At 40.4% G+C, this 14,091-nt stretch overlaps 2 protein-coding genes across 3 annotated transcripts; both read left to right on the top strand.

Annotated features, from left to right (window-relative positions):
- The first annotated feature begins 502 nt into the window (after positions 1 to 502).
- LOC124308188 (probable methylmalonate-semialdehyde dehydrogenase [acylating], mitochondrial) lies at positions 503 to 5,927 on the top strand. 2 transcript variants are annotated; one of them, XM_046770644.1, is made up of 7 exons: positions 503 to 635; positions 1,744 to 1,825; positions 2,152 to 2,351; positions 2,430 to 2,508; positions 2,612 to 2,979; positions 3,824 to 4,531; positions 5,270 to 5,927. In XM_046770644.1, the coding sequence occupies exons 1-7, from the start codon at positions 603 to 605 to the stop codon at positions 5,369 to 5,371; spliced, it is 1,572 nt and encodes a 523-aa protein (XP_046626600.1). In that variant the 5' UTR covers positions 503 to 602; the 3' UTR covers positions 5,372 to 5,927. The 2 variants fall into 2 exon arrangements, with proteins under 2 accessions (XP_046626600.1, XP_046626601.1); XM_046770645.1 differs by lacking the exon at positions 1,744 to 1,825 and having other exon boundaries at positions 614 to 635.
- A 365-nt stretch (positions 5,928 to 6,292) lies between these two features.
- LOC124308190 (uncharacterized) lies at positions 6,293 to 12,842 on the top strand. Its single transcript, XM_046770648.1, has 3 exons — positions 6,293 to 6,389; positions 7,315 to 8,078; positions 10,518 to 12,842. Exons 2-3 carry the CDS (start codon positions 7,344 to 7,346, stop codon positions 10,728 to 10,730), a joined length of 948 nt encoding a protein of 315 aa, XP_046626604.1. The 5' UTR covers positions 6,293 to 6,389; positions 7,315 to 7,343; the 3' UTR covers positions 10,731 to 12,842.
- Positions 12,843 to 14,091: the final 1,249 nt, after the last annotated feature.

Raw genomic sequence — 14,091 nt, forward strand, 5'->3', positions numbered from 1 at the left:
ATCACAGTGCCACGAATCACTTGAACGCAGGTTCTGGACAAGTGGTTCTCAACTTATTTAGATAACTTTCCTATAGAGAGAAACGCTGTAGGATTAAGTTTCTGTAGAATAGATCCTGATTCCTGTACAATATTCTCCGTAAGATTTTACCTCGGTAAGATAGATTTCTGTAGAACCGGTCCATCCCTCCGTAGATAACTCGACGGATAAGTTACCATCGTCGTTGCTAACAGGCACGAACGGATCTAGTAACAAACGTTGTTTCGACACGAAGCGACATCATTCACCTCGCTTGAATTGCAGATGAAATTATTAGCAATTGAGATTTTCTACCGGCTAAAAGCGGTCACGGCAAGCATTGTTTAAAATGTGTAAATACGGTGTTGGAAATGTACTTGGTTGTGTCGAACCTCAATCGGTTATCAGCGGCAATACGCGGCGTTATCGGTCCTGAAAACATCGGCCGTTCGTGACGTCAGCCGAGCGACGTACAACCCGGTTAACACAAATAGTGCCGCGCATTGATTAGACCAACAAGGCCAACCTGCTGCTCGACTCTATTCCAGTTGATCAGGCTTCACCAGAGGAATCACATCGCCGCGATGTCACGCCTCGCCAAAATATCAATATGCGAGGTAATTCGAACATACGCACTGAAATTAAACTCGCGTGTGAGGAAACGATCTTTGTTTTTGTACCCGTTGCATCGTACGCAGAGTCAGTGTCGAGCGACCAACGTGAAGGTGGCTGTAAGCCTTGCAGTCTGCAATTTCATTGCATCGTTTCGAATTAATTAAGACGTGTGCGTGTATTTGAATCGATGCAATTTGCTCGCCGAGATTCGATCTCTCTACGTTTGCTTTCAGCCCTGCGAAATACGCGAGTCCGCGTGTCCGTCGGACCGGGTTATTTTCGTAATATCTTGTTGCAATCGCGAACACGTCATTTTGCTCGGTCGGCTGGTCGGTTTTCGCGGTATTTTTTTCACCTTCAAAGTTGGCGCAACGTGTGTCCACTATTGCGATTTCAAGTTCAGGGACAGCGATTTCAGATTAGAGAATTCAACGTTGATAATTCAATTCTCGTACACGTATCTCGCTCACAAGCGTTATGTAATATAATTTCTTGACATATCAGTTCTTGTTTGAGGATTTTTTTTTTTTGATACCTCACTATCGCATCATATACTATAGGTTTTAGGGCTATTGCAAGGATTTGTTATCAGTAGAAGAAAACTAAACTTGCCAAGCATAATATGCAAGGTGAACATTTGATACCAACTTATAAAACTTGTAAACTTGCCAAGTATAATATGCAAGGTGAACATCTGATACCAACCTATATAATGTATAAACTTACCAAGTATAATATGCATGGTGGAAATTTGATACCAAGTCATATCTGCGTAAAAAAAAAATCAGCCGTATCAATACAAAGTCCGATTTCTAAAAATCGTTCTCATTTCTCGATCATCGTCAATATTCTGATAATAATTACCTCTATCGAATATGCAGAAACTGTTTTTAAGCATTTTGGGTTGACTTATGTTAGTCTCTTTTCTCCCGAGACTTTGATTCGTTTATCATTTCATCGCCTCGTGTTGTTTTGTTGAGATGCTCGAGCCTGCCGCTAAAGCTCTGAGTGATAGCGGCGATCTCATTTAACCCTTGTAGCAATAATTGATAAAGAGACGTATTCACCGTGAGTCTTTATTAATTTTACGTAACGATTTTTTTCTTTTAGCTAAAGAACAATACCAGGTCTTTCAGCTCCGGCGGTTCCCTCGCGCCGGCCGTCAAAATGTACCTAAATGGGAAATTCGTTGGTAAGAATACGACGATGCGACTACCGATCAACGCATTTGTGCGATCATACTCACAGTATTCTGACCAATAACGATCGATTATCGACGGATTTAGAGATCAACCAGACTGCAATGAATTAACACATTTCCACCGGCAATTGTCGGTTACAATTATCGAATTCCCAATTACTGGCTAATTCCTCTCGCGATTCGATGAAGGGTAAATGGAACTGGTGTGAAAATATGTTTGGGCTAAGGTCCTTTCGTCAGTTAGATGTTCGACTTCATTGCAAACTACGGTTAGAATATGTAGGACTGTAATTTATAATAATTTTTTTTTTTGGCAGACTCTAAGACGTCGGAATTCATCGATGTCCACAACCCGGCTACAAACGAGGTTGTCTGCAGAACACCAAAATCGATGAAAACCGAAATGGAGAGCGCCGTCGAGTCGGCGAAAGCCGCTTACGAAAAGTGGCGATGGAGTAGCGTCGTTACGCGTCAACAGGTCATGCTCAAGTACCAAGCCCTTATCAGAGCGAACATGGTCTGTCCCCGTCTTTCGTATTTTCAACCTTCGATTTTAAATTAATCGCATATCTAACTAGAGAACAAATGTTCGCAGAAAAGAATCGCCGAGAACATTGTCGAGGAGAATGGAAAGACGATGGTCGACGCGGAGGGTGACGTGCTGCGTGGACTCCGTGAGTAAAACTTGGAGGTCGAAACTGCCCTCCCTCCTCCCTTTCCGAAAACAATTCATGCCCCCGAGAACGGCGACTCTATCAAGAAACCCCCGACTTTCAGAGGTCGTTGAGAACTGCGCCGGGATCCCGTCTCTCCTCCTGGGGGAAAGCATGCCGAACATAGCCACGGACATGGACACGATTTCGTACCGGCTTCCTTTGGGCGTGACTGCGGCGATCTGCCCGTTCAATTTCCCCGCGATGATTCCATTGTGGTCAATACCGGTTTCCGTCGCCTGCGGCAACGCGGTTATCATAAAACCGTCCGAGAGAGTTCCCGGGGCCACGATGATCCTCGCTGAGTTATTCGCCGAGGCCGGAGCACCGCCGGGCATCCTCAACATCATTCACGGGCAACACGAGGCCGTTGATTTTATATGCGAACATCCGGACATCAAAGCCATCTCCTTTGTCGGCTCGGACCAGGCCGTGAGTACAGGGCGATGGTTTTGCACATAATGGCTCATTATGCTCAGAGGTTGTAAACTCTCGTTAACATATTCTTGAGCTCATTGATTCCTCCGTCACTCGATACATGGTGTAGACCTTGTATACTGACTCTAATACGATCAGCCATGACTGCTTCGTTTGTTCAAGTTCGTTTTACTTGTTTCCAGCAATCTCTGTTATGTAAATTGGCAGAGAGATATACCGTATCAGATACACTGGTTCAACTAATCCCGCAATTTATGATAGTTTAGTGTCGGACTAAACGTATCGCAAGTAAACTTGTAATATGTCGCTGAAGCAACAGTCTTTCGTAACTCCAATAAAAAGCCGTCAGCGAAACTCACAATCAGATGCGATCCATACGTCTGACATCAGGTTATACTGAAAAGAATGACGTCAAAGTATGAGCTTAGTGTCACTTTAGCTACACTGTTGAAGCAACGTTTATTACGAAACTGATTCAAAAAATTATGTCAATTTAAGGCATGGGAATAATTTCATGCGTTCATGGATAATGTTGTCAAAATCAATGAAATTTACATAAAAAATTGACAAAACGTGGATATTTTTGTCAAGTAGAATGTGTGAAGAAATCGCCGTCCGATACAATTTTATAATATTCAACAACTCCTTGGTTATTGTTAGACTGTAAAAATATTGATGATAAAACAGACCGAAAATTTGTCGTTGCGGAAGTGCTATGGAACAGTTTTTGTGGAAAATTCGGATATTCAAAATCAGATGGTGTAAAATCGAGACCAAATTACAGTCTACAGATATTCCTACTGTTTTTTTTTTGCCTACAGCGTGAAATTCCTTTCAGGGTAAATACATCTACAAGAAGGGTTCCGCCCACGGTAAGCGGGTGCAGTGTAACCTCGGGGCAAAAAACCACTGCGTGGTGATGCCGGATGCCAATAAGAACAAAACGATAAGTCAGATCGTCGGGGCAGCTTTCGGAGCGGCGGGTCAACGTTGCATGGCCCTGTCGACGGCGATTTTCGTGGGGAAGTCGCAGGAGTGGATCGCCGACATCGTCAGCGCTGCTAAGGGCCTCAAAGTGAACGCCGGGCATGTTCCAGGCGCCGATCTGGGCCCGGTGATATCGCCGCAGAGCAAGCAGCGCATCCTCGACATCATCGACGCCGACCTGAAGAAGGGCGCCTCGCTTCCGCTCGACGGAAGAGGCGTCGAGGTACCGGGATTCGAGAAGGGCAACTTCGTCGGGCCGACCGTCATCACCGGCGTCAAACTCGACATGCGTTGCTACAAGGAGGAGATATTCGGACCTGTTCTTGTCTGCATCAACGCCGACACTCTGGATCAGGCCATCGACATCATCAACGCCAATCCGTATGGAAATGGAACAGCTATTTTCACCACCAACGGCGCAACTGCCAGGAGCTTCACTCATCGGGCTGACGTCGGTCAGGTCGGCATCAACGTTCCAATTCCGGTACCGCTTCCGATGTTCAGCTTCACCGGCAGCAGGGCTTCATTCCTTGGAGATAATAATTTCTATGGGAAATACGTGAGTAGACGAGATGTTTATCTGCTTTCTAAATGTACTCTTCATACTGTCTTTCACATTGTTATGCTTCAAGGATCAAAACTAGTCTCGAAGTATTTCGAGTTCGATTTGAATATACAAAGATACACGATCTTTTGCTAGTATCCATATTTTGTCTTTGGACTATTAATAAGATACAGAATATTTTTTGATTCGTAATATTATTCAAAATGTTCGAAATTTCGACTACAAATCATGCAAGGGAGTTTGCATTACGCTGAATTAGAAATATCCTTTTCATTCGTTCAGAATTTTTATGTCTTCATAAACTATTAAAGCTTTCAGAGACTTGAGGAACATTTAAAACGGCTAATAACCGTGAAATTTATCTATGGATACAATTCATGTTTTTTAGTAACCTTCATTCCCTTACGAATAAAATTTCAGTTCTGCTTGGTAAATCAATTGTACAGCAAGTTTCGCTGAAAATGAATAATTTCTCTGGTATATGATGCAATAGAAGGATGAATTATTTATTTTTAGTAAAGGAATGAAAAAAACGACAAACCTTTTAACCTGTCTCATAAGAACCAATAAAACGTGAATCCTGCAATACATTTTACATCTGTTGTGAGTCTATGCTTGAGGTTGAAATGAAAATGAATAAAAAAAGGTCCTCGTGACTAATAATCACTATCGGTGAAATTTAGCGAAGCATCGCAAAAGGAAACGGAGATAACTCTGATAACGTTTTCGCAGGGAATTAACTTCCTCACGCAGACGAAGACGATCACGCAGCTCTGGCCCTCGGCGGATGCGACACACGTAACATCGGCGACCGCAATGCCCACGATAAATTGAATTCGAAAATAAAAAATTGAAGAGAAAACGAGGAGACGATGTTCCGAAAAGGCTGATACTGTTGGGTACCGAATAAATTTTTTTTCCGATATACGGAGCGACCGACGTTTGTGTAAAATGGATTAATAACACCGTCTGCGTGCAGACAATTGATTTATATTTACTAACGTGGATTGAAACAGGCACAGGTGTGGATAGGCGCAGCACTTGGTACCGAGTCGAACCACAACTAGCTTTTAGCCGGTCTGAGGCTGGTAGGTATTAAATCGATTCCGCATAAAGTTTAATTCTTTAACCAACGTTGAAAGGAGGCGGAAGAGAAATGTGCAGAAAAACCGTATTCCGAGTAGGAGATCTGAAGGTCCTTTGAAAATCAATTCATGCGAAATAAAACCCCAGTGCTGTCACAGATATACCAAAGATATGCACGCAAAGTACGGCCACGGTATAGAACTAAGTTCATTCATTTTATCACACGATAAGGTCTTCCATTTAGGTATACATACACAATGTACGTACGTATGCATGTAGGTATAACACGGAGTTGCGTATCGCCGAAAAATAACTCACGGATTTGATTCTCCGATATTTCCCAACGATGTAAAAACGTATTTTTGTTACACTAATAAATTTGTTGGAATAACGTTATTAACGAGATATTGATTTTTTTCCTCTGACATTAAATTATCTTCGTATCTGGTGTTTACTAAAAATTCGTCGGTATCCGCATCCCAACCTTGCGGTCGGATTTTATTCAAGATCAATTGTAATTCTCTACAATCTATTAACTCTCATGTACGCAGCTTACGTTATAAATTGAAAAGCGTAAATATAAGGAGGCTTGCAGAGGCGCAAGCGCGTTCGATTCCTCCCTTGAAGATCGAGTCTGCGCATTTTCGTGGCAGAATTTTCTCAGGCGAGGTTCAGCCTGTCCCGGAGAAGCACGTTCGTTTTGAGGACCAGTGTGGAAAATTTTTTTTACGAAGAAGAATCTCGCCACTCTTTGTTGAGACATACTGTAAGTTGTTCTTTCGATACACAATTCTTCATTTCGAGATTCGCACCGAGAACTTTGCCCCAATCCTTGCATTTATTATCAAAATAGCATTCAGCTATCGCTCTGTCAGTTTTGCGACGAATATCTCTTACGCCTAGAGTCAACCGACTAAGGAAGAACCTCGTCGAATCTTACTTTTCGTTTGTTTTCATTTATCTCACGGAATGGGCTCAGAGAGATACGCGTTGCTAGATTGCAGTGTAGAAACCAACGAGCATTAATCTCTGCCTGAAATTTATCTCTCACATAAAAACTGACGAGATTATCACGCTTTTCGTTTTTCAAAAGTTTAAATCGATAGAAGAAGAAACACGTCTTACCTGCATTTCGTGACAGCTGATGTACGGTTCAAGGACTTTGGAGACACATCGCCTATACTCGATGAAATTATGAGAGCGCAATCTTGTGACAAGTATTTACCCTGGATGGTTTTACGCGTAAGAGAAAACAGTTTCTTACCTCGTCGAAGGCCGTATGTTCGGGAAATCTGAATCCTGGAACTTCTTTTGCCGAATGTAATAAAGCAAGAAAAAATTTTATCTCATTGGGTACAGAAATTAGACAAATTGGCAATTTGCGTCCTTACCCCATAGCAGGTGCATCCGTGACACGGATGGGTATTTTTTCGCATGACCGCGATAAGCATCGGGGGCGTAGTTATTCGTTCTTCGTAAAGCGGCGGTTAGGAAATAGAAGTGTCAACTCCGAATGAAAGGATGTATTGTTCGCGGAGCTGCTATGAATTGCAAATTTGTATTTGAACCCGGTTTCAGAGTGTGCAACACGTCCGCGCACACAAAGTCTATGAGGATAATGGCTGGGCACTCACTTTCGCGATATACCTGTGCAACATCGATTAAAACCGATGGGGTGAAATTATCCGCAGGTGAAGCGGGTCGCAGACAGAAGCGAAATATGTACAAGACGGTGCGAAAGGGCGACGCGTCTCTTCAGTACACCATCTTACCACAGACCGATCAGTTCAATGCCGCCGCGGGATTTTCCCCCGCAGCCTCGAGCAAGGCGAGACCAATGGTCCTGAGGTGCACGATGGCGCTTGTCGTTGCGCTGATAATCCTCTCCTGCATCGCGACCCCCTTTCTCATCAATCAGAAGGACCACAACCTGTTCGCGAGCACGATGCTGAGCATGGGAAGAGTCGAGGTCAGTATCCGCAAAAACGGGACCAAGACTGACGCCGAGGACGTCGTCACGGACAAGCAGGAAGTTAAGCTCGACGACGAGCTTTCGGCGACCTCGGCGAAGCCGGAGGGAAATGGCCTCCTCGGGACTTCCGCGCCGAGTTCAACTCCCTTGAGCTTGACGACGACCACGACGTTCTTCTCGACCCAGCAGCAGACGTTCTCGGCTTCGTCGACCACCTCCAGGTCATCCGCGAACCCCTCGTCCTCGACCGAGGTCCCCAGGAAGCTGCCCCGGGTCACCCTGAAGCTTAGAGAAAACGAAACCATACCGCAAATGTACATGAAGGCAGGCATCGCCTCCTACAAGAAGGGCAACATCACGACCAGCGTTCTCGCACATGGACTCAGCCTCGAAGGACTCATCTTCAAGACTCCGGAGGGCACGATCAAACCCTGGCCGCAAAAATGGTCCTTTGCCGATCCGTCATCTTACTTTCAATGGAAGGTGAGTGCTTTTCCTTGTTTTCATGATCGGCTGGTATAGGTATTGCTGTTTCCCCTCATGTGGGAAGGTTTTCGACAGAGTCTAAAGAAAATTAGGATGTTTTGTCCGTTTTTCATAACGGTGGATCAGATTTATGATGCAGGAATAAAGTTTGTTGAAGCAAAAAATCATGAAATCAGGATACAGGAAATGAAACCACCGATGAAGCTCTATCGTGGAAAATTTGGAAACCTCAAATTCGAATAAAGAGTGTTTGCTCTTTAATAACTTCAAAACAATTAAATATTTCTATTTTTTCACACACCACAATGGTGTTCTTTGTCTGATTTTTCATAGATTAAAGCTGTGTTCGATTGTACGCAATGTTTCTTAATTTAGCACAAGTTTAATAATTGCAATCTACACAGAGACCTTATTAATTTATTTTTGTAGTTGTTTGAAAACATGAGAAAAGAATTCGTCTCGCATGATCTGTGGGGAATTTGTTAACAACATAAAATTTACAATTTATCAGAGTGGAAGAAATGGTAGGTTTGTTGCACCGAAGCAATCGTAAAATGATTCAATCACTCTGAAATGATTAATTAAGGGGTACCACCACTCTAGCGGCCAAAGAAAGGCCTAACTTTGACGATTTATTTTGAGAGTATAGAAAATGGAGAAGGCCTTGTTTTCAGAGGGTTTAGTTTACATATATTGAAGTGTGAAAAAAATTATTCTTATCATCATTCTGCTGCAAAATGGCAACGACGGAGCTAATCTCCGAAATAACCTTTTTTTAAAACACCTTCACGGGAGGATAGATTTCTCGTAAAGTATAAGATCTGAAACAAAAAACAAAAAACAATTAATAATCTATATACTATTGCCTATGGAAGTGCGCAGGATTTTTAAAAATTAAATTTTGTCGAAATAAATCGATTTTTGCCAAAAAATAAGCAGTAAATCGTTTATAAAAAAAATGTTGGCATTAAATAAAAAAATGGCTTCGCACTTTCACAGAGAATGTAATTGCGAAGATATTGTCAAAATTTCAAACCGATCCATGCAACGGTGTTCAAGTAATTTGTCCTCTCAGTTTGAAAAATGTGGTTTCGCGAAAAATGCGTTAAAAGTTTTACGAGCACTCAGCGCGCACTCCAAGGTACTGTGATAAAATCGAGAATGGAATTTGAAAAAAAAAAATAAATTTCACCATGAGACCAACTGGGTATGGTTTTTATGACCTTAGACTATTGTTTAAGCAACAAAAAAAAAAAAATCGAATTTTCCAAAATGCTAGAGTGGGGTTACCTCTTAACAATGACGCTTGCCAGGAAGCAGAAAACAGACGGCAGGATACTTGACAGGAACGAGCTTTTATCGATATACTCTCGGACAAGTTTATTGGATATACTGATAATATCATAAATCAATTTCAGTATAAGAAAATCTTGTAAGAAGCGAACGTTATATTATGCATAAGCTGCTCATAAGGTTCGGTAAAACGAATGATGATTCGCAACTCCTGAGTTGTTAATTTTGCGATAAGATTAAGATTTATTTGCAACGGAAGAAGCGTCAAATTGTTTGGACCGCCAAGTAAAACCGTATAACCCTTCACTTGTCCGTGATCTGGTTACAATTTCCACGGATTCTGAAACATTTTAACATAGTTATAAACGATCTCTAAGCATTTTTACAAAAAAAAAAAACAAAGAAGATAATACGGATGAATAAATGGAAAAAATTCAAATGAAAAACTTGACTATTCCGTGAAAATGTGTCGCGAAATTTTGCAAACTTTCAGGACTTTCAGTTGCAAAGTCGCGGGAGACTTAAACTTTTGACAAACTGATTATCCGGACGGTTTATTCTACTCGCTATCAGTATCAAATTTATGAAGAAAACTTCCGTTACCGTTTCACATCGCGCTAATTACCTAATCCTGAATTTTTCACTGCTGGATTTGGATGAATTTGACATGGCATCAAATTTTTTAAACTCGAACTGGAACATTGCCTGATATTCTCGACCCTTAAAAGATCTGTCACTTTTGCCTCGTGCAAAAAAATCAAAGTAGTTGGATCTTATCCCGTTCTTATCCGGCGATATTCGGTAACCGCGAGCACTGCAAATAAGTGTCCGGACAAGCGGTGTATATACCTGATTCCAACTGGAACTTGAATGCGAATCGTGTGTTTGTTTGGGGGCGAGAATCCGCCTTCAGGATCGGAGACGAAACGAAGCTCTTGTCAGATATATCGGTTCATTGAACGAGGGAGCGAATCGAGGCGTGGAATCTGAATGCTCCTGATCGTGCATGGCTAGGTCCAACTTGGGTGTATCGATCATGTTGCGGCAGAGAAAAGCATAGCATTAAGTCGTGGCGGGTCGATAGTACGTACATGAAATTGAAGTAACAACCTGCAGTTGCTTATGGTGCTGACTCTGTTTCAGGGAATCCGACAAGTTCCAAGGATGGTGTACTTCATCCTAGGCGGACTGGCGGCCCTCGCCATCCTCAGCATAATCCTGATGACCTACGTCCAGTGGAGGGCGTCGCGACGCCTCCAACGAAGGAACGTCGAGGTCCTGGAGATCGAGAGCCAAGAGGAGGACGAATCGACGCTCCTCGGTCCGGAGACTCGCGAGGGTGTCGATAAGGAGTAAATCGTGCGAAGTTTCGCTAGATTCATTTGATTTGCATATTTTTACAGACCCAGGCACAGACAGACACACACACACCTACACACACACACACACACACACACATCGGTCAGAGTGAGGGTCTTCCACGCGCCTTGGTCTACAAGGGTCTTCGCGACGGTGTGCATGATGTACGTTACGTTCATCCCGGTTCCAATGTTATGTGCGACAATTCGTTTGTCGAGTTGCAAATTAAGGCGGTATATATATGTACGGGTGTAGATGACTGAAGATACTTGTGAATTTTGGAAATTTATATCACGAATATCAATTATTCAATTCGGTTCGGGATCGTTTCATTCAAAAGTATGTGGATCGAACTTGTACAACATATTTTTTTTATTATATTCAATCAATAGTAATCATTGTTATTCACAATAACGTTGCCCGTTTCGTTTAATGATATGTTTTGCGGTGCCGACGATATCTCAAAAATGACTGACCGATTCACTACAAACTTGGCGAGAGTATTCAGGACAGGAGAGTTTATGCTATTTTTTAGCAAGCCATTTTGTTGGAGAAAAATAAATGTGTCAAAGGATATACTGACTGAGAAGACTGTAGCTTCAAATTGGAAATAAATTGGCTGAGCCGTTTTTGAGATATCGTGGGCATCGCTGAAACATGTGATCGACAGAAATGGTTGACGTTATAGTTGATAAAAATGCTGCCTATTAAGTGATTTTAATAAAAAGGAAAATGCAAACGAACCTTGACCCACATAGTTTTGAATAGAACAAACTCCGATCGAATTGAATAATTGGCTGTCGACCTGTAAATGCTCAAATTTCGGCCAAACTTTCAGCCGTCTAATCGTATATAATGTGCAACCTCTAAAGTAAGATGCAGCGGTAACAGGGCGAAGACAAATCACTACATACCGCTTGAAAAGCGAGAAAAAATGAATAAAAATAAATAAATATAAATTGACGTACTATTAACGTAATCTAAGAAAACGGTTCTTTATGCTCAACTGTTTTTTACGTACGTACATTACTACTATCGTATACATACTTATATGTAACATATATTCAACATACATAGGACGTTATTGTCCAGCTTAATCAAAGCTAATATCTTTTCGAGCGACTCCGGCTATCAGCCCTGATACTTATAATAACATTGCAATACGTGTAATCTTTGAGGTGTGTTTTCTCGCTTACGCATTTGAAATATTGAACTACACAGATGGTGACGACAGTATTATTATTTTCAAATACCAGTTCCGTAACTTCTGTTAATTAGTACGATCGGTTTTTCCTGGGACTTATCACATTGTCGAGTCAAGAGTTCCTTAAACGAGGTGACAATTTGTTCATAATATGCGCAGGAATTTTTGTGGTATATATTATCGTGGAATTGGATTGTTTTCTTATTGGTACTGAACATTGAATGAAAATAATGAAAATAAAAATGAAAACCGAAGATGAAAGATAGAGAGAATGAGACGGAGAGATATCGTGAGGTTGAGATAACGGCAGTATGTAATTATGCATCGCCGGGTGTGCGAATGAAACAATTTAAAAATTTAAGGTCTAACACAATAAAGTCTAAAAATTAAATTTGTAATATGTATTTCGTGATATTGTGTCAATGAGTTATAAATTTCAAAATGAGCGATCAGGACTCAGTTGTTTCTATTCGGTAGCTTTAGCAGCTCATATAATATACATATACATATATCTAGATGGTTTCAGCTCGGTACAGAATAAGTTTTTGACTTTTCCCTTTTGTTGCGTTATTGCTTGAACGCGGTGAACTTTATCCGTCGTCCTTATTCTCGAGACGGAAATGATGCGAAGAATGATGCGAAGATGTAAAAAAAAAAAAAAAAGGCAATTTGTCTAAGCGAAATCCTTGAATCAGGCGAGAACTGGTTATAGCTGGACGCGGTCAAGTTCACCAAAACCTTTTATATCGTATTAATTACTTCATAGTGTAAATTTTCGTACAAAATGATGTTCGATGCGTTTTCCGAAAGAATAAAAAATTCCATGGTAGCAAACAAGCAGAGGGGAAAAAAAAAAAAATAATAAACAATTATCAAAGTGAAACGCAAAACAATAACAAAACAAAGTAATTAGAAAGAGGACAAAAAACAAAAATACAAAAAAACAAAAAACAAATACGATATAATTAAAATCATCAAAAAAAATAAAAAGAGAAAGAATAAAGAAAAAATACGGTTATAGTTTCTATTTTGAATATTATATTTTTTTAACTTGATTAATTTTTGACTTCCAAGAGTGATTAATAAAAGTGAATAACATAATAATAATTGTTGTAATATTAATTATAATAACAAATCAACAAATTATTGTATATATCCCGCGAGTCAAGGGAACGTAACGGAGCGTCAAAATTACCCGGATCCGGTTTTAGGTATGATATAAATAACAGTTTACTTTTTGTATGATGCATTGAATGAACGTAAGAATTTCGAGCGTTGTAAACCAACCACTGTAAGACAATTGGGAACAGACAAAAAACGAAATTGATTATCTTCTTAAGGTTTAACAAACAATACGAAATCGCCCGGTATAGTTTAGCCACCTAGGTAGGTATGAAAAATTTTTCATCAAAGACGCGAAAGTGTTCGCTGATTGTTGTTTTGAAAAACAGAAGTGAGAGGATCCGCATCGACTAGAATTGTTTCAAGTAGTTCATAAATGAACGTAATGATATGATATATATGAGGCAATCCAACTTAACGAGTAAATCTGAGTACGTAATTATCGAAAATGTTCAAATTAATTGTCCGGCTAAAAACTTAGACATTCGCAGTCAATGACACGTCGATAAAAAAAATTGACTGCAGTGACTGAGAATTATTAATCCGAGTACGTGTCGATGAAAGTCAGACCTCTGTTACGTTGCTTCGAAGCCCTATTAGCTAGCTTAGGTAGGCAAAATAATAATTATTATATTATACATGTACATACATGATTGAAATCGCGTGTCATAATAATTATGCATATAAGTATAATATATATATATATATATATATATAGTTATCGATTACGGTGTTTATTAATGAAAGCTAAGAAACAAAAAAACTGAACTGTTGGATGATGATATAGCTCATAAATAGTTAGGGCCTTACTGTGAAAAAAAAATATTATTAAATAAAACGTTGATAAATATTGAAAAGGGTGAGAAATTTTCTCTGATTACGTTAATTTTTTATTCCACGTTCGAAATAACTTAATACATCGATCAATAATTGACCATTAAAAATACCAACTTTTTTTCGTTGTTGTTTTCTATTTTTTCTGGCGAGCTATAACCATGTGAATTTCAAAGGGCATCCGCTGGAATAACAGGT

Source organism: Neodiprion virginianus, chromosome 6, assembly GCF_021901495.1.
Source record: "Neodiprion virginianus isolate iyNeoVirg1 chromosome 6, iyNeoVirg1.1, whole genome shotgun sequence".
Taxonomy (NCBI): domain Eukaryota; kingdom Metazoa; phylum Arthropoda; class Insecta; order Hymenoptera; family Diprionidae; genus Neodiprion; species Neodiprion virginianus.